This window comes from Hipposideros armiger, unplaced genomic scaffold (genome assembly GCF_001890085.2).
Source record: "Hipposideros armiger isolate ML-2016 unplaced genomic scaffold, ASM189008v1 scaffold_46, whole genome shotgun sequence".
In the NCBI taxonomy this organism is placed as follows: Eukaryota; Metazoa; Chordata; class Mammalia; order Chiroptera; family Hipposideridae; genus Hipposideros; species Hipposideros armiger.
Window position 1 is genome coordinate 3,811,245 of NW_017731396.1, and position 19,437 is coordinate 3,830,681.

The 19,437-nt window shown below is 47.9% G+C and overlaps 1 protein-coding gene across 1 annotated transcript in view; it reads right to left on the bottom strand.

The window, feature by feature from the left end:
• Positions 1 to 19,437, bottom strand: part of PEX14 (peroxisomal biogenesis factor 14) — a 130,752-nt gene that overhangs the window by 90,640 nt on the left and 20,675 nt on the right. Inside the window, exon 2 of the mRNA XM_019639838.1 lies at positions 16,487 to 16,534. Within this exon, the coding sequence (XP_019495383.1) occupies positions 16,487 to 16,534 (48 nt within the window). The remainder of the gene's footprint in view (positions 1 to 16,486; positions 16,535 to 19,437) is intronic.

The following is a 19,437-nucleotide window of genomic DNA, read 5'->3' on the forward strand; positions in this document are numbered from 1 at the left end:
AGTCCCACACAGGCCGGGGACTTATCTCCCTAGATTGCATTCAAATTTACTTTCTGCTTCCTGTTCCTTCCATTCATTTCAAGAAAGAAATTATTTCAGTTTTTTCCAAACTGCATCCGTAGGGCCCAAAGATATCCCTAGCTTCCTTAAAAGCTAAGCATCATCCACTTGACAGCCACTCCTTCTCTGCCCTCCACACTCTGACAACACCAGCCTCTGTCACGGGTGTAACCTTGAAGCCAAAGGAAAAAAAAAATTAATTCAAAGCTTCAGCTTCCCCATAAAAAAAAAAGAGAAGAAAAATAGAAAGAATAAATATGAATTTGAAGGGGAATTCTGCCAAAACCTAAAGCTCCCAAATCTGGTTCGGCCACATTCTTGCCCACAGCCTGTGCTTCTCAGTGCCTCCCTCCCTACATTCTTTAAAATGCAGCTGCACAGACCTCTTAAAATTCAGATTTCTAGCACCTATAATTACAGGGCGCTGGAGCCAGGCTCCTTTAATTAATGAACCTGACTCCTGTCTCTTCAAAGGAAATCTGCATAAGGGATATGTCACAGGGGGAAGTGACCTCTGATCAGTGCTAACTGCTCACTGCCTGATGGTGACCAGCACCCTGCACCTCGGACAGGAGAGGGAAGGTGGCCCCACCCCTAAACCCCCGGTCCCCACCTTCACTATACATCCCAATCCGGAACAAGCCTATTATGCAGTTAAGGCCATAAAACGTTTCTTGGAACTTAAGGGAAAAGAGGAAAGCTCTCCTGGGTGTGACCAGCAAAATCCAAAGAGAATTAGATTCTTCTCCCTGCTCTGAGTGCTCCCCTGATTTCGCTTTCTTCCCTCTGCCCGGATGAGGCAGGGAGTGAGGGCAGGCAGCAGACGCAGATGCTGTTTAAGGCTGGACAAGCAACAGAGGGAGCCGGCCTGGGCTCTGAGAACTCTGGAATAGAAATGCACACAGCAGACCTGGAACTTACATGCACCCCAAAGCTGAAATAAAACTGGCAAGAAAGGGTGTGCCTCTTTCAAGCAAAACAGGTGGAAAGGGGGTCATGACATGAAGATACTGTTCACAAGGTCTGGAGAACTTGAGCATATCTCCAGGACAATAAACTAACCTTAGGGTCTGTCCCCAGGTGGTCCTGGCCCATTCGTGATACTCCTCCTAGCTAAAGCAATACCCAATTGCCAGTTTTTAAAGAGCTGGTTTTCCTTCAGGCTCCTCCGGGCAGCACAGCTGGCTTCTGCCGCACATGCCAGGACAGCCCACAGCCGCTCTCCTACAAGTGGTTCTCAGCTGGCTCATACCCACAGTCGCTGGAAAGCAGGCTGCCTTTGGCTGCAACAAAGACTGGAAATGGTTGCAAACAAAGCCGTCAATGCCAGAACAGACAAGGCCTGGGTCAAATCAAAACGACCCCAGGTCAAGTTTCAGGTAGGAGACTTGAGATTCAGTGAAAGACTTCAAGGGATCTGGCAATAATGCCAACAGATTTTGTTCAGTCACTGCCACCTGATAACCCTTTCTCAGGGGCCCCTCGGGCCCACAGCACACCCAGTGGGACAGTTTGCATTACTGACCAAATAAACACAGCTCTTCTATGAGTAGAGAAAAAGTTCTCAGCCTATGTACCCAGTAACACATTTTCCCAGTTTCTCATCTGTGATTTGGGCTATAACAGCAGAGAACGGCACGGGGGTTAGTAAATGAAAACTTGGGGCACACCACCCTAGCTTCTTGGTTCTACCCAGGGCACTTTCCAGGGCAGATGACAAAACTGAAGTCAGTCATTCCTATTCTGCCAGAAAGGGGGGCTTTCACATTCCAGCGAGCTCCTGCTGCTGCGCATACAATTTCGAAAGAAAAGAGGAAAACAGTAACATCAGCCTCTCCCAATGGCTAACCGTCCCATCAAAGCGAGCCTGACCACTGGCCCGAGTCTAACTCCAAGTCTTGTTTCCTGGCATGGCGACCTGCCATCTTTATACCCAACAGCCAGAGGCTCCCCCAGCACATCCTCTGTGCTCTCCCATGAGACCACCTCCAAGCCCATCGGCGTCCTGCAGCCTGGATGCCCTGACCACGGTGCTGCAGTGGAGCTCCGGGCTGAGAGGCCGGCTGATGACAAGGAGCAGCCGCTGCCGCATTCCCAAATCTCAAGCAGCCAGAGCTGGGTGAAGGATTTTTTAATTTGGTTTGGTTTTCCAACCAAGACATTCTCAAAGTTCATTGTTCTTTGATGTGGAAGCATTTGATTCTCTAACAAACAAACAATTAGAAGCACAGGACTAGAGAACACGGAATTGAGGACAAAGGTCAGTATACATGAAAATAAGGGGCTGGGAGGTAGCTGAGATCAGGAATGTCCAGGGGTTCTTGGCACGGAGCTCACACCAGCGGGCCCGGCACTCTCTTTCCAGGGTGCCTCAAGGGGAAATCACCCATCGATCCTAGGGCACACGCGTTCTAGGACCAATCCCTTACCTCAGAACAGCCTCTGCCTCGAATTCCTGCTTGCGCTTTAATGTTTAAATTATTAAATGCATTAATGTATTTACATTATTCAAGTCTTATGTGCATTTTTCTAAGATAATTTATGTATAAGAGTTTGAATGTCCATGACTGTTAATGTCTACAACCCTTCCTGTTCATTATTGATTCTGGAAGAAGAAAAAAAAAGTCAGAGTTTTAATGCCTTATTTTTAATGTATTAAGAGTCTGAATAAGTGCATTCTCTTTTTTCTTTTGTAATTTCATAATTTAAGTAGTGCATTTATTAAACTGACACAGTATGAATTGTGGTGAAGCCTGGCACAGCTCCACGCTGCCGCTGCCGAGGCCGCCAGCTGGAGGAGCACACCCGCTCCTCTGCGACCCGCGGCCGCTGGCTCAGCGCTCAGCCCACCTCTGCAAGGCTGGATGGGCAGGCGGCAGGGGAGCTGCAGGCAGGCGCTCCCAGAGTTTCGGCTGTGCGAGGACACTTCTCATCCCCCTTTTTAAGGTTCTCGCCCAAATCCTCGATCCCCGTTAAATGGGGTTGCGGAATGCCATGAGCTTCCTTTCTGTGAGGTGGAACTTTTCTCCTCATCTGACATGCTCCCAAACACAGACCTAAATAGAGCTCACCCAGTCTGTGCATGACTTTCAAGAACAGTCACAGTGCCAGAGCTTGGCAGAGCAAAAGCAAGGAAACACACAACAAAACAAGCAAAAAGGGGGATCTCGGCACGCAGACCAACATCTCAGACAACGCCTTGAACTTGAGCAGAAAAACTTCTTTCTGTTGAAATCCAGTTTCCCCAGCAGAAAAGCCCTTTCAACTACAGCCAATAGAGCCACAGTGACACCCAATGGTCTATTAGTTCAATCCCGATTGAGCATTCCCTGTGGCTTTCCCCAGAGGTGGGTCTCAGGCCCAGAGTTTCTGTGTGAACGCGAAAGCTCAAAGCAAAATCAGGTATCAGCTACTCATCAAGAAGCTGAGTTGCTAATGGACAAATTTCCTGCTGCTACACAGAACACACACACACACACACACACACACACACACACACACACACACTGGATGTACCTACGCACGTGTGTGTACAAACAGCACAGGAGCACACACATCAGTAGTCTCTGGCGGGTGACGTGAGCACGTGTGCACATGCGCACACACGCACACAGACGCACAATACGTGGACTGGGCAACACTGTACAAATCAACTTGGAGTAGGAGAAAGGATGCCGGAAGTTGTTTACTGCTGTTTTAGAATCTGACTCTGCCATTTCTGATGCCATGCACACACATTTACGAATATAATACGTATGTTATATGTGTTTTTAATATATTTTCTCCCTTTCTTATCTTTATTTTTCTCCTGTTTCCTTCTTTTCTGTTTTCTTCTCTTTTCTGGCTACTCATTACCATTCTTTAACTGTTACAATTTATATCAGCATATAATGTTAAATAATTACAGGGAGCGGAGCTCACTCTAGTGAGGATATAAACGCGCTGTGGGAATCTACGGATTTAAACAAATAACACTCACAGCAGGGGGTGAGCGGATGAATTAGCATTAATATCCTGCCTGGGAGATCCCAGTGCACTGGTACTGCTTAAATACAGATCTTTTCTGTAACAGTCAATATGACAGCTCCCGGCAATACGGCCCCTTTCCCTTTCCCAGTCAATATAGCAGCCAGTGAAAATAGCAACGTCCCTATAGCAATCAATATAGCAGCCAGCTAAAATAAACCCTTCCCTTTTAAGGGCTATATAATAGTCAGCTAAATGGAAGAATTGGCACCCCTGCTGGAGAGCTCGGCAGACAAGCCAAGGAATGCACAGGCCACGAGCACTAACTGATCCTGCTCCTCCAACGGGCCCTGCCCATGGAGGGGGAAGGCATCCTAGGCAGGGAATCCAGAGGGAGCCTGCAGGGGACACTTGGCAGGCTGCTCCCAAGTCCACGGAGTAAATGCCCAGGTAGGTCCGAAGCAGCCCAGGGGGCACCCCTCACTGAGGCTGAATTACAGGGGCCAGAGACTCTAGAATCCTTGTTCACACTGTCAGCTGAAATAAGGGAACGTCTGTCTCCAGTGGGGAGTGAAAGTATCTTGAGCTGAACCCCCTTGCCCCGCCCTAGCCCCAGAAGGGAAGAGTATTAAGTTAACAGTCTGTGGTTTTCTGTTTTCCAGCAGCGGGGACAGTGGCTGTGTCAGAATCAGACATCCAGCCAAGTGGGTGAAAACATGGCATTCTATGTTGCATGCCGCCCAGCAGATATCGAGAACTCATTTTTAAAATTCACAGCTGCAAATCTATTAAAGGTTGTAACCATACCGTATTTCCCCCTACTCACAACACGGAAATCTCTCCTTCCTTGGAGACATATAGGAAAGAAGTTTTATTATCACAGAGTTCGGAAGATGTCTCACTCTGAGGGCCAAATTAAACTAAGACCCTTAAAAAAGAAGAAAAAGAAAACAACGAGGAGCATTATGAGAAGTTCCTATGCATTTAAAGTTACTGTTCTTTTTTGTAATAACTAACTACTTCTAAAATTAGTTCAGCTGGATTATGAACTTGACAAATGTGGAATATGACCACCGACCCCAGTGCAGATTTCCAACCAGCGTTCCTGGGACTGTCACACTCCAGAGCGGATGTGCATCAGGAAAGCCCCCCCACCCCCCATCACAATTCCGCAATCTGTCTGCCCTCCTTTGGGTGAATCCAAACAGGGTCCCTGCTTCCCTGGCCAGGTGTTTAACACCCAGTGATGCGCATGTCATCAATCAGGTGACTCAGTCAAGTCCCACGGTGTCACAGACTGCAGGAAAAAAAAGATCCTGCAAGTCCTGGTCTGAGAGCTCAAGCCCTACAAAACTGAGACCGCAGAAGCCTACCAAAGCCGGAAGACTGAGCAGACGCTCTTTATTTCAGGGATTCCAGTTAAATAACATCTTAGAAGAGAAACAGTTAACATGATCAGGCCCTCTCTCCCGGCAATCAACGTTCTGATGTGGGACCCGGCATTCACAGTCCATCCTCGGAAATCCTAGTGTGCTCTCAGTCCCACCGTCATTGGGGCAGCCACGCAAGAGAGGAAATGGATGTGGCGGAGAGCTGGGATGCACCCCGGACATTACAAAATGCAGGAGCACAGAAACTGAGATACTGTTATGCCTGACATGGCACAGTGCTTCGAGATCTTAAGCCAATGGGCACTTTATAAACTGTGACGCGCGTGGACGTTTCCACTTCCACCACCACCACCCCCCGCCCCCCCCACACACACACACAGTGGAAGGTGTACACTCTCGATCGGACAGCGGTAAAACAGGAGAGAACACACCATGCTGTTAGCACAAACGGCTTCAACAAAGAAGCCATGACAGTCATCAAACGTGGGGGTGGGGGCAGGCAGGAAGGCAAAGAGAAAGAGAGAGTAACGAAAGAGAAAATAATTACAAAAGGGAAGGAGAAAGCAGAGACATGAAAGAAAAGATTAGAGATAACAGGAGAGGTAAAATAAAAAAGAGACGAAAACCTCACTTTGGCATTTACAGTTTAAAGCTTTCAGGGCATTTTATGAAATGACAGTTGCAATAAAACAAATAGAATGGTGAGTCATCTAGTTTCCAACTTCTGAGTCAAAAGGGGCTGTTTCTAGACAAAGTGCAAAGCAGCTCGGCTGGCTGCCTGCACACTTAGCGATGCCTATCACAGCGACAGAACAGGATGTGGAGAGCCCGGGGAGGTGGGAGTGAGCACTGTCTTTGCGGGTCCCAGTGTCACTGTGAATAAAGACTGTCAAGATTTAAACCATAATAATGGAAAGGCTATAAAGGTCTCAGCTGTAACGTTTCCTCTGATGGTGCCTTTCATAAAATGCCTGCTTTAAGTTGCCTACGTGGCAATGCCACACCGCACATCCACGTACGTGTGCACGCCAGCAGGAACGTTGGGCCCTATGTTCCCAGCGGGCAGCCAGGCAGCAATGAACTGTGTGCACTGCAGCCTGGTGGCTCATCGCCACCTACATAAGTGAGGACATGCATGCAAGCACGCAAGCACACACACACACACACACACACACACAGTGCACCAATATGTACTGAGTGCCTACTTCCTGCCAGGAGCTGAGCAATAGGGATAGATGCCCATCCCACAGAGGGTTTAACAAGGTGCCCAGGTGCCAAATGCCTAGGAAACAAACAAGCAAAAAGTGTATGCTACTTGGAAATATGGCCACAAAACACAGGACTCCTTTGCTACTTCAGCACCCAACAGCCTTATATACAAGAGCTTGGCAGCCCAAGGGTGAAATGCAACTTTCTCCTTCCTAAGCCAGACCAAAGTGCATAAGCTGGAATACAAATCAGATAAACGCTCAGAATGGGGGCGAAATTGGTACCCACAAAGACTTGCCTTTACTTGGACTCAGCAGACAAACTACAGAAAACCACTGATGTCAAGAGAATTTTTTATCTGTAACCTGCCACCTAACATTCTAGACACCAGGGAACCACAAAGAAAAACAAAAACAAAACCTCTCCGCTTTAATACCTGAGACGTGACAAAGAGGCAGGAACTAAGACAGGACAATGTGTATGTGGGTGAGAACCATGCTAGGGATAAAATGAGGTTAAAATCTGTAAATCGGGGCAACTGTGTGATACAATTAGGAAAGCCAAGGTACAAAATGAGTAAGGGACCCAAACACTCAAGCCCAACTCGGCGACGGACACGGAATAACTTGCACTTGCTAGGTGGGCAGCCAGGACCAACCACCAGCCGTCACTGGGCTGCCTTCTCTGTTGATCTGTAATTGGCCAGTCTGTGACAGAGCTACCAATTATCCTCAGGCCCCCTGTATTTAGCTTATAGACAAAGGGAAGCAGGAGAGACCAGTTAGTAATGAGTAAGTAATGGCCACTAAAATACACTGCATTTTACAGAGCTGCTTCGGCAGGGAAAGCCATTTGGAAAATAAAAAGTGAAAGAAGAAAATAAGCTAGAGAAACTCAATTTTCTCCTCCCTTCCTCCCAAAGCCACACTTAGGATAAAATGAGGTTTGTGCAGGTTAATCCTTATGAGGTAAGAAAAAAATGATTAAATACATTTAAAAAAATCAATTGTACATTAAACCAAATCCAGGAACTGCAAAAACAAGCACCGCAGCGCATTCCTCCAGTATTAGCGCGGGCTAGTCTGGTCAGCAGGGGATACCCCCACCTGATGGAGCCTGCGGAGTAAGGGAAGAGAAGCAGAGAGGAAGGGGGAAATGGAGCTGGGGGGGGGGCGTGGGCAGGAGTACAGCTCTGGGTTTCTCTGAAATAAAGTTATTTCTAGCCCTGACAAACGAAGAAATAAAACGTCTTATAAATGGGGCTCTGGAGACCAGGCTGAATTCTTCCAAAATCCAACAGAAATAAAAATGATGATAATTATTTGATAAACAGAAGTTATAAACCACTTCCCCGTCAAACGATGTGCCCACTATTTCTAGTTATTTCTTCTGTTCATTAGCAGATCTATTAACTGCCATTTTTCAGAGCGACAACAGAGAGCGAGCTGGAGAGGTGAGGCTAAGAGGCACGCATGCCTTTGTCTTTGAGGAAAGCCACTCGGAGCTGCAATGGAACCGCCTGCCCTTCCCCAGCACTGGCTCGGGGATCCCCAGCGGAAAGCTCGCAAGAATGCAAAGCCCGAGAGGGTTATCGGTCAGCAGCTCCTCCCACAGTGGAGTCAGGACTGAGACTTCTCAGCTAATCCTAAATACACCTCACAGGGCTGAAATGAGGCCACCAATGGGCCGCTGGGTGTGTACTGCAACCATCCAGTTCTGCCTGCAACCAGCCCTTCTTTTCATCACTTGCTCAGGCCACACGCCACACAGCTGGAAGAAGACCTGAGAGGCAGGGCCATGGTGCAATGTGTGCTCCTGGGAGGACAGAGAGCTAGCTGGTTACTTCCACAAGGCATCAACTGGCCACATGTCAGTCTTGGGCCCCACAGTCTGAAAAAAAAAAAAAGGCAAATCCAAAGTTTCCTCCTCAGTGTGCTAATGAAATGAGTCACTGAGAATTGAAGAGAAAACCCTGTAGGCCTGGGGGGGTTGGGGGGGCGGGGGAGGAGGAGTGAGTTGAGGGACGTGCCAGCAGGAAAAACAGGTAATCAACCACATGACTGGTGTTCCAACAGAATAAAGACGCATACCCACAGGGGAAAGTTTCAAAACATCGAAACATTATTAGAGCGGGTTATCAATGGCGGCAAGATCTGACAGAACGATTTGACTCTCTTAAAGACATCTCTATGCTCTTAATTTCAAAGCAAGTGAACTCTGCTGCCTTAACTGCGACAGTGAGGGGTTTGTGGGTGTGGATGCAGATAAAGGCTCTACCTACCTGAGGGGGCAGAGAACGAGGAGATGGAAGATGCTGGATACTGTAGTTTCTTTACTTATGTGGATTCAGGTGACTCCCTGAAGACCTGCTCGGCACCACTCTAAGAGTTGGAGTCAAAAGCAAATTGCTCAATTGTGGAACCTTCCCTCTGCCAGCAGGGGATGGAACAGCAAGCAGCTGCTGCCCCCTAGAGGCTGCCAGGGACACAGCCCCTCGCTCTACAGACAGAAGATGAAAAGATCCTATTATCTCGCCTCCATCCTGTAACCTGTCATTAGTGAGGTACATGGGTGCAGAAGCCTCCTCCAGCAACGAGGAGGCCCACATCACCTGTGATAAATTAATAGGTGCCCTTTCAACAGCTAAGATGCATACAAAAGACTCCAACCAGGGAGAGCGCAGGCAGCAGCTTCAGAGGAAACACAGATCCCCAGACAGCGCTGGAACCTAAGCCGAAGCCCCTCTCCCGCACACTGGGACACTGCCAGGCCTGCTTTCCCCCCTCTGCTCAAGCCTGACAGGGAGAAGAGCTCAGCGAGACAGACTCTGGGGTTTAAAGCCTCGTCCTGCCACTTACTAGCAGTAGGAGCCCGATTGCCCTGAGTTCATTTCCTCACTGTAAACTGAGGGAAAGAGTCATTTCTCACCAGTTTGTTGGGATGAAACGAGAGCACAAATAAACCAGCACTGAGGCCAGCGTATCATACAGCACAAGCCCTCCTGGCCTGGGCAATCAGAGCTCATAACTGGTCAGTTAATGGAAAAATCAGTTAGAGCAGGGAATCATTAAAAATGGAGCCTACTTTGCATACCTTAAACACTTTACATTGACTTAAAACCTATAAACCGTACAGTCACTTGCTAATCTTTTGATGTGGAGCCAAGGCCTTTTCTTTGAGTGTGGGCCCACGGACTGAAGTTCCCAGACGCCTTTCTTGCCTAAACCCCACCCCGAACACACCCTTCACAATTTCTAGAGCAAAGCGAGAAATGAAAGAAATCAGTAAAGCAAATCAAAGGACCAAATACTCCTAGAGTTTTATGATCTTCCCCTAGCTTAACTGTCGTCTTGCTCACACTTAAAAAGACAGCACTCTTCTTAGCAGTTCACCTTTAACAGAGCCCTCAGCTTAGCTCTCATAGAACTCTCTTTTCACATTTATGTGTATAGAACACAATATATTTGTAGATCCCTCTGTTCACATTTATTTATATTTCACCTATGCACAGCATCTTTAGTGAAATTGCCTAATTCGTTAACAGTTGGCACACACGGGTTCAGGCTGAGGTGGCAGCCTCCCGGTCTGCAGACCAGGTGTGGGCGAGGCTGGCCAGGGGGCTGTCCCGTTCAGGGCACCCCGGGCCTGGACAAATAGGTTCCACGGCGCCAACAGCTAGCTGGATGCTTCGAGGAATGTGTCTTATGCAAGCTCTTAACACTTTTGTTAAAAATATGTATTTATTGATGCCGCCACTTCATTTCATAAGAGATGTGGACTGACTCTCAAAAGTACACACGAGACAAAAGGACACAGCGAAAGGCAAGTATAAGGTGGGGACGAGACATTTAACAAATGTTTACTTTTCCCTTTCTCCATCAAAATTCATTTTCGCTGAACTGTGGAAAAACTAAAGCATTTCAACAAAAAATTAAGCTGTGTGTCTGATTCTGTTAGCAGCTCCTCCCCACCAGGCTGGAAAGAGTGGCACTGCCCCTAAAGACCCTCTCGCCCAGTAAGGCCACAGGGGACATGGTGGGGGACGGTGAGGGGGCTTCTTGGCTGACACCGCTGGGTGAAGGGAGAGATCGCTGACTCAGAGAGCCACCTCACAGGCTCAGCAAGCACAACCAGGAGAGCTGCGCCACCGGTCACTCCTAAGGCAGGAAGAGGTCACAAAGGTGACGGCATGTCTTCTTCTCGACAAGGGCGGTTCATCGGGACTCCCAGTCCACTGGGGGCCATGAGTTAGCTCCTCTCAGACTCAGCGTCAGGGAGTGTCCCCGGCGAGATTTACCTCAAGAATCACCAGTGTCGGCCCCATCTCTAGGCTTGTTCAGACAAACTCAGAATGGCAGAGAGAAGATTTGTGGAGCGACAAGCATAAATCTTGGTTATAACTACAAACCATAAAGGAAAGGAGAGCTGGGAGGGAAGCAGGGAGCGCGGCAAAGGCGTCCTTCTCCGAAGCACCACTTTATCTTCCTGCGGCTTCTCCCAGCGCAGAAGTGGGATGAACTACAAGACCGTATTTTCAACCCCAAATTGGTCTGCATGATTTGACGGTGGATGGAAGTAGTTTAAGTTGAAATCATACTGGCAAAGGCAGGGCACACGGATGTCCACAGTACAAGACATTCAGTGGTTCTCAAACTGGGGGCTCGCAGGGGATCTACCGAGTTTGCCACATGGAATTCCCATCTGTTAGGTCACCGTTAAAAAGGACGCTTTTAAGTGACAATTCTTTCAAATGAGGTCTTACTTGACTTTAAACAGAAGGCCGTCCCTCTGCCCAAGTAAGAGCTTTGCATATCCCATCTTCAGCAATGGCTAGGCAGGACCTAAAGGAATTCTAACACTGTATCTCCAGGAGAATAGGAAGGAAACAGACGCACTTCTGAAAGGACGCTGCTGCTGACAAGATGGAAGGCTGCATCCCCCCAGTCACTATGTGGCTCTGAAAAAAGGCACTCAAGTGCTCAGTCCCTGCGCGCCCACATCTCCAAAACGAAGACACTGTTTGGTTATCCAACAGTCAGGGCCTCTGATTACAGGAACTCGAACAAATATAAAGTGTTACCAGGAAAGCAGGAGCCTGAAGTATAAACAAAGCTGAATAACTATTTCAAATTCCATTTCTCTAATTATTACTCCTCAGAGTTTCGATTCATCTAATAATTATTTGTAAAAGGATACCTTAAAAGTGAAAAAAAAACAACCTCTTCATTTACCTGAAAGAGGAAAGTATCTGAAGGGCACCGCCTAGTCTATTCAATAAACCCTCTCAGTCCATAATAGGAAGGGGCAGGAAGAGGCAGTAATTTCAAAATCAGTAAGTGGCCTAGAGATTACAGAGAAGCCACCCAGAGACGGAATAAGGCTTTTCTCAAGTTCATGCTTTTCAGCATTTACTTCTAAGCAGCTTTCCTCCCCCAGCCTGCAGGGCAGGCAGGCGGGAAACTCAGGCACCCTCCCAACAAGGGGTGACGGTGTTTCGTTAAAAGAGCACCGTTCGCTTCACTAAAGGTTTCCACTGTTGATGAGAGGGGAGTGGAGAACAAGGAAAACCAACACGTTTTCCCATCGGACTGGTGCCTAGGCCGCAGGCCCAGTATCCAGGGTGTGGGCACGTGACATGCCACCACCAGGGTCACACCAGGAGCCGGCCCTCCAGCTGTTCACACTTGATTTCAGTCCCCCGTTTCTCAGCAGCAGTTCCGAGGGTGACCCCTGTCATGGGGTGCTAGTAACAGTTCATGTACCAAAACCTGAAGCTGATTCACTTTTTAAAAATAAATAAATAGAGCAGATTTAGGATTATCCCTATAATGTCCTCCCCAGTCACCTACATCCAGACAAATGTCCCTGAATAGGAAACAGGTGGAAATTACAGCCCAGGTCAGTCAGCAAACCCAACTCGCTAGAGCCCAGAAACCAACCATCCCAAGTTTTTAAAAAATAATAATGCTTCAGACTTTAGGTTTGCCATATTTATCTATTTTTCCTGGAAAAAAATAAGTTTCCTGAAAACCCTAAATGGCTAGTTTCATTGCCCCTATGCTTATAAAACACTTTTCATGAAATCACAGTATTAAGATGAACTTTATTTCCCGACCAAGTGCTTTGAATTTTATAAAACAAATGTGTGTGTGTGTGTGTGTGTGTGTGTGTTCTACACATGCATACATACGCACACCCATATGTGATGACTGCACACAGAAATGCGCTGGGCATGTGAATGTCATCCTTCAGAAATGTCTTGGTGGGGACAACACATGAGAACCACCTGTCTGCCGTGAGCCCACCAGCAAGGACGCCAAAGTCCCCTGGAACACAGGGGAGACTGTGCCAGGAAGACGTGTGAGGGGTCTTTAGACGACCAGCAACCGGCCACAGCGATTCTTAAGGCGAGGCTCACAGACGAGCTCCCCGAATTCATCAGGACACCAGCCTTTTGATTACCAGCCTCTGGCTAACTGACTCAAAAACCAAAGAGAAAATCTGTAGGTGCCCAGTGTAAGGTGGATGAGCTATGTTGGGAGGACTGAGGTCAAATACATGATGTACCACCCCCACCCCCCCGCTCCCCCGACAGGGCTCCGTCTTAGCCTCGCAGAGAAACCTGAGGGTACAGGCCACTTCCTTATGAAGAGGACGAAACTCCTGAGATGCATCCGGCTCTGCCAGTGTAGAACATCTTTATTTTTAACAACCCAGCATACTGCTGAATCCTAGGGAAGGTGGTAAAGTAGAAACTACCGTTGTCATTTAGAAAAATACATTCTGTGTGGTCTGGCATTCTTTTGGTGAATGGATGCAGGGAAAGGACAGAAACAAAAAACAAACAGACAAACAAACCCTACAACTTCAAGCTAGAGAAAGTGAGGAAGGCAAGAGACTCATCTATTAGAAAGAACATGGTGTCGACGCAAAAAGCTGAAATTCTCGTTTAGCCCAAACCCGAAAGCGCTGTATAAAGTACGTGAGCAACAGTGGGGCTGAATATTGAGGAACTTGTTGCGTTGAAACAAGTAAGCAGACACGTAAATGAAACTGATTTATTGCTTACTTCAAACAACCTAAAATCCTATGACTAAAAGGACTCCCAGAAGGTTACTTGACCCCCGTTTCTGTATCCAGGCAAGACAGGGCTGAGTTATGCCACACAGACACCCCAATACATCCACCTGTCCATGTCATCGGCACCGTACTGACTACTCAAGAGAGGCTCCTTTGCCATAACTCACGTTTCTAATAAGGCGGAAATTATTCCAAAGTCATCATCTAGTGCTGCAGACAAAGAATCAGAGTATTTGCCTTCAGCATCCCATGCTTGGCCCTCAGTGCAGAGCACAGGCCGCTTCCATTAAGGAACTTTGCACTCAGCTAAAAACAAAAACAAAAATAGCACAGCGGGGTTTTCCCTCAACGCTGAAATATCCTATTCCTCAAGACTTGGCTTCAAGCGCCACAAAAACCACCCCTAAGTACCCTCCCTCCCAAGCCCCCCACTTCCTCTGCAGAACTACTCCTGCTCGGAATAATGAGGACTCTCTTATACTCCAAACCGGGCAATTCTGCACCAAATTATATACGATTTTGGACTCTTTGCTAAAATTATACACAGTCTTGTACCGTTTGCTAATTGCTTCATGTACACAATTGCCTTTTCTCCCCCAAATAAAATATATAAATTACTTGAGACAAATGCTTAGTTTTATTCTTCAATTGTCTGCTCGTCCCGAGCATCCAGGAGACCACACACACACACACACACACACACACACACACACACACACACACACGGCCTGAGAACCCTCCCCCTGTGCTGAGGCTTTCTGTGCTGTGGGTGCCTTCCCATCACTTCTCTAACACCCTGTGACTTTCGTCCATGTCCATCCTGCTGCCAGGTCATAGCAGCTTGTCATGCACCCACAACCGGCCACACGAGTCCTCGCTAGCCCCTTGGCGGGCTCCCCTGCCTGGCACCCTCCCACTGCCACTCCCAAGAGGCAGAAATGGCTCACACAAGACCATACGACTCGGCTGGTGCCCTCATTTAATCAGGCTGCTGCAAATGGTTGGCCAAAAGCAATAAGGGCATGACTGAGAGACTGTGGGAGTTTAATATAAAAAAATTAATAAAAAAAGAGGGGTCTACCTTTTAATAGGGCCCTAATTACCCAACTCACAGGATCAGCCCAAATGAGATGGGAGTTTATTTCGGGTTTTTTTTTTAATTATTGTTTTTTTTATATATATATAAATTGCTGCTATGTGTTTTCTTTCCTCTGAGCAATTATGCAGCAAGTACGTAAAGAGGGGAAAAAATATTAATTAAATATAAGGTAATTGTAGAGTTGGCCTGGAGAGAATGAGTCTGAACTCTGGACAATCGCAGGCTACTAGGGTTTGAAGACTGCTCGGGGCCTCCCAGAAAAGAAAGAAATAAAAACACGGCCAACATGCAATGCAGATGCACAGTACAGCAGGAAGCAAGCAGTGCACAGAAGCAGAGCGGAGCAGAGGAGCCGCAGGGTTCCGCATACCCAGGAATCAGCGAGGCTGCCAGGGCGTAGGGCTCGCCGCTAGGAAGGACCTCCAAGAGTCTGGCCCATCATGCCCCCCCAACATGGACCGGCCACTCTTCCGGTGATCAGTAATTAAATCAGCAGATTGAAATTTAAAAAGAGGCTGAGGAAGTAAAGGGTTGAAGGACTACTGTGTTCAACTGGGACTTTAGTCCAAAACCAGCCACAATGGTAGCCCGAGGGGCACTGCGCAGGCCCCGAGGGAAATGCTGGAACTCCCCAGCTAAGCGAATGGCTTCACACCGCTTTCACACCACTGTGACTTCAAGGAAGAACCCAGGCACTACCAAGAGGGAAATGAAGCCACTGTGGGGTGTTACACGATAACAGCATACTCCCCTGACACAGCCCTGGTGGGGCCTGTGTCGCCCTGGTCCCTCTACAGCTCACCATCCGCCTTGGAAAGCCTTAGTACAGGCTACCATTCAGGCTCGTTCATCCCAGCTGAGACCCTCACGTCACCTCCTCCTGCCACTGCCAGAAGGAGAGGGAAGAAAAACAGGCGAAACGACAGACCCCGCAGAAACAAAAGCTGGGCGGTACATCCCTAAGCTTGCTGTCACTATTCAAAGAAAGAAAAAGCTCTGAAAAGTTCGACCTGAAGCTGGCCCGTCCATAAAACTCATGTGGTTTGTACAGAGCAGGTCTCACTACCCGCCCGACAGGACTGACAGCGGGCCCTGAAATGCAAAATGGGGTGAGAATGGGGCAGGCGGACAGGTACTCTGGTTCAGACCAGAGCAAAAGGACGCTGTAAAAAACATGACCTCCAGTACTTAGTAGGCCTCTTCCCTGTCCGACAGTAGAAGCGGATAATGTTGGTAGTGAATATCACAGCCCTAACTTACTGACCAGGCAAAAACGGAGCTTCCTCCTTTATCTGCTTGTCAAAGGCCCCCGTGGTGCTCTCCCCTGCGGAGCAGAGAACGGCCATTCCAGACAATCAAGGCACAACTTGGGTAGGCCCAGCAAACTCACTCCAACTCGGCCCCCAAAGCTTTCAGGCACCCCACTAATTACTACTGATCAGCAGGAAACCAAATGGTACATCACCAACCAGGACGGAAGCTTTTGGTTCCAGAAAAGACCAGACTTTACTAAGGAGGTCTCACTACTCCCTGATGCCAGAAGGTCAGAGGTCACTGACGGGGTTGGTCTCCACACAACCCCTACTTTTAAGGGAACACTACTGATGTCAAACTACAAGATCATATGGTTTCTTTCATTTTGATTATTATAAAATGATACATATACAACTTGAGTTCTTACCAGTGCCTCTCGAGGTACCACATTTTCACTTCCTGGAGTAGAGTTTGGCTGCGAAGAAAAACAGAAACAAAAATAAGATCACAGTGCCACCCAATGGACGTCCAAAAGCCAAAGATGTTCCACTCAAGCAGATGTTCCACTGTCTCAGACGTCTCGCTGCTTTTTCATACTACCGAGTGTGCCAGGTGGGTACCTGTGAGGAGTAGCCCGAAGGGTCCGAAGTTGGCAGTGAACCAAAGTCTGGGTTCACTGTCACAGCACCTCACTGGCACAGCGCCTCGGGAAGGCTGGGTTTGACTGAGACAGGCCCAAGACCAGCGGCTGAGCAGCAGGGGCTGAGGCCATCACAAAATCCACGGAAATAGCGAAGTCCAGAGAGAAGGCTTTCAGTGAGAGCAAAACTTCCTTCTTGCCACCTCCCCAGCATGGTGACCAGGAAAAGCGGAGCAGAAGTGGAGAACCAGATCTGGCCACCAGGGGGCCCCAGCTGCCCACATTCAGGATTTTCTCTGGACATCTATTTGGAGCCAGGAAATGAGAACTAACTACACCAGTTACTAAGGATACCAATTCACAGTACAAAAGCAAGCCAGGCTTACACCTTTTTTTTAAATACGCCAGTGACAGGCTGACAGATACACAGACCAACCGGCAGCAGACAGCATTGTGGCCCGCTCGCCTAGCTCTGGTCTGTTTTCTTCTCTGGATTTCTCCCTCACCCTCACATCTGCCTTCAACCCTGGCTGATATAACCAAAATTTAGAGAAAGGGAGAGGCAGAGACAGAGACAGACGGACGCAGAGGAAATGTACAAATCTCCAAAAGAATAAAGCAAGCAGTTTGAGAGAGGTATGATTAGTTTACTGTTACTGATGTTCAAGCCAATTTCCAATTATCTACAGATACTATCCAGACAAGTGCAGTTAATATGTGGGTCTCAGGACCAGCCTCCATACTCCTTCCAGCTAGTTCAGCTGGCAAGTGCCAGGTCTCCTAAGGAAGAAGGATAGAAGGCAGGAAAGGAGAGAATCCACTCCACAGAAGGTCCCCAAAGATTTTCTCTTGCCCAGGTGCTACCTACCACACAGCCGGCACACAGCGAGGACTCTGCTGGGAGCAGGACTACGTCCTCATCCAAAGTCCTATCTCAAGAGCTCCTTCTTGCCCCAGGATACGAAGGCCAGCCGGCACGAAACTAGCTAGCCAGGTGGAAGCTGACTAGAAAGTCTCGGGAGATCTGGGCCTGCTTTCCCTCCCTCTGCTCCAGGCATCAAGACGCTCGTGCGTTTAGATCTCTAGCCCAGACCCCTCGGAGGTCCACATCCAATTGCCTTCCTGCCTCCTCCTGGATTTAACAAATCCTTCGTAGATTCGTAATCCCCTTCCTCTGCCACACAGAGCCTCTTCCAGTGTTCCCGGAGTGAATGGGACAAGCTTCCACCAAAACATGCAACCAGAATCCAAGAGGCCACCCTTGCAGTTCCTTCTCCCTCACTTGCCAGAGCTAGCACATCAAGTCCTGCCAACATTCATTCCTAAATATCCATGGAATCAGTCCATCCACTTCTCTCCACATCCACTGCCATTACCATGGGCCAAGCTTCCAACATCTCCTGCCAGGACCACTGCCACAGCCTAAGCAGCTCACCCACAGCCACGCTGGGTCTCTTCCAGTTCGTTTCCACACTGCCAAGAGACTATCATTTCAAAATGATGATCTGATCATCGCAGCTCCCATCCACCCTCCCGCCCCGGGAAACTCGAACACAGGACAACCTTCTCAGCACGGCCCGCAAGGCCTTGCATCTCCTCAGACTACATCTCAGACCTGTGAGGCTCCACAGTCCCGGCTCCACCCACAACAGACACACTGGCCTCTGCTCCCTTGGGCCTTTGCACGCGCTATTCCCGCCCTTCCCTCGGACAGTTTAACTTGTCCTTCAGCTCTCAACTCAGTCACTTCCTCGGGGAAGCAATCATCTGACCCACAGAGAGGAGGTCAACTCTTCCTGTCATACACTAACAGACTATACCTGTCCTTCAAGGGCTGAGCAGAACTGCGATTTTACATGTGTGACTGTCAGATTGAGATCCATGTCCCTCACCAGATTATAAACTCGTGGGCAGAAACTGTGTTTGCTTTTCACTATATCCCCAGGGCCTAGGACAGCATCAGGCACAGATCAGGCCTTCCACAGATGTTTGCTGAATGAATGAATGAATGAATGAATGAATGGGCAACAAAGAAGAGAACAAAGATGCTAATGAATGGGCTATATGTTAAAGTTCATTATCTTCCAGAGGGCTTCCTTCACTCTCCTTGGTAAATGCTAAGTGCTAACATTTGTTGAGCTCTTCCGTCATTTGATTCTTACAATAAATTTATGAAATTATTGCTGATGAGGAAACTGAGGCAAGGGACGTTAAATAACACACCCATGATGACTCAGCTAGCAGTAACTGGTACTAAATAGACCTGAACTTTTCTACTTAATCAAAATCATCGAATTTGGCTTAGTCCACATTTTGTTAAGCAAAAACTGTATGCTAGACCGTAAATAAAAATGTAGGGTTTTTTTACTAGAATGAAACAAACTAATGCAAACAGCTTTAATATTTAGAAGGCCTCATTCTGACTTAATCCAAAACTTAATTCCTGCGATCACTGTGAATCATTATCACCAAGGAACTTCCTTTAAAATGAGTTTATCTCTAGAATAGCTACTATATTCCAGAGGGAAAACTTTAAACAGTCTACGTACCAAGTTTCTTTCATCATATACCTTTTTGTACCTTTTTAAATTGTGAGCCATGTAAGTATTCTGCTTTTAAAACTTTTTTGGGGTTTTTGTTTTGTTTTGTTTTTTTTAGCTGAGCCATCCTACTACCTGTTGGCAGCTCAGCGGCTGCTCAGCTCGGGCTGGACTCGAACCGCTGTTGCTCAGAGCTCA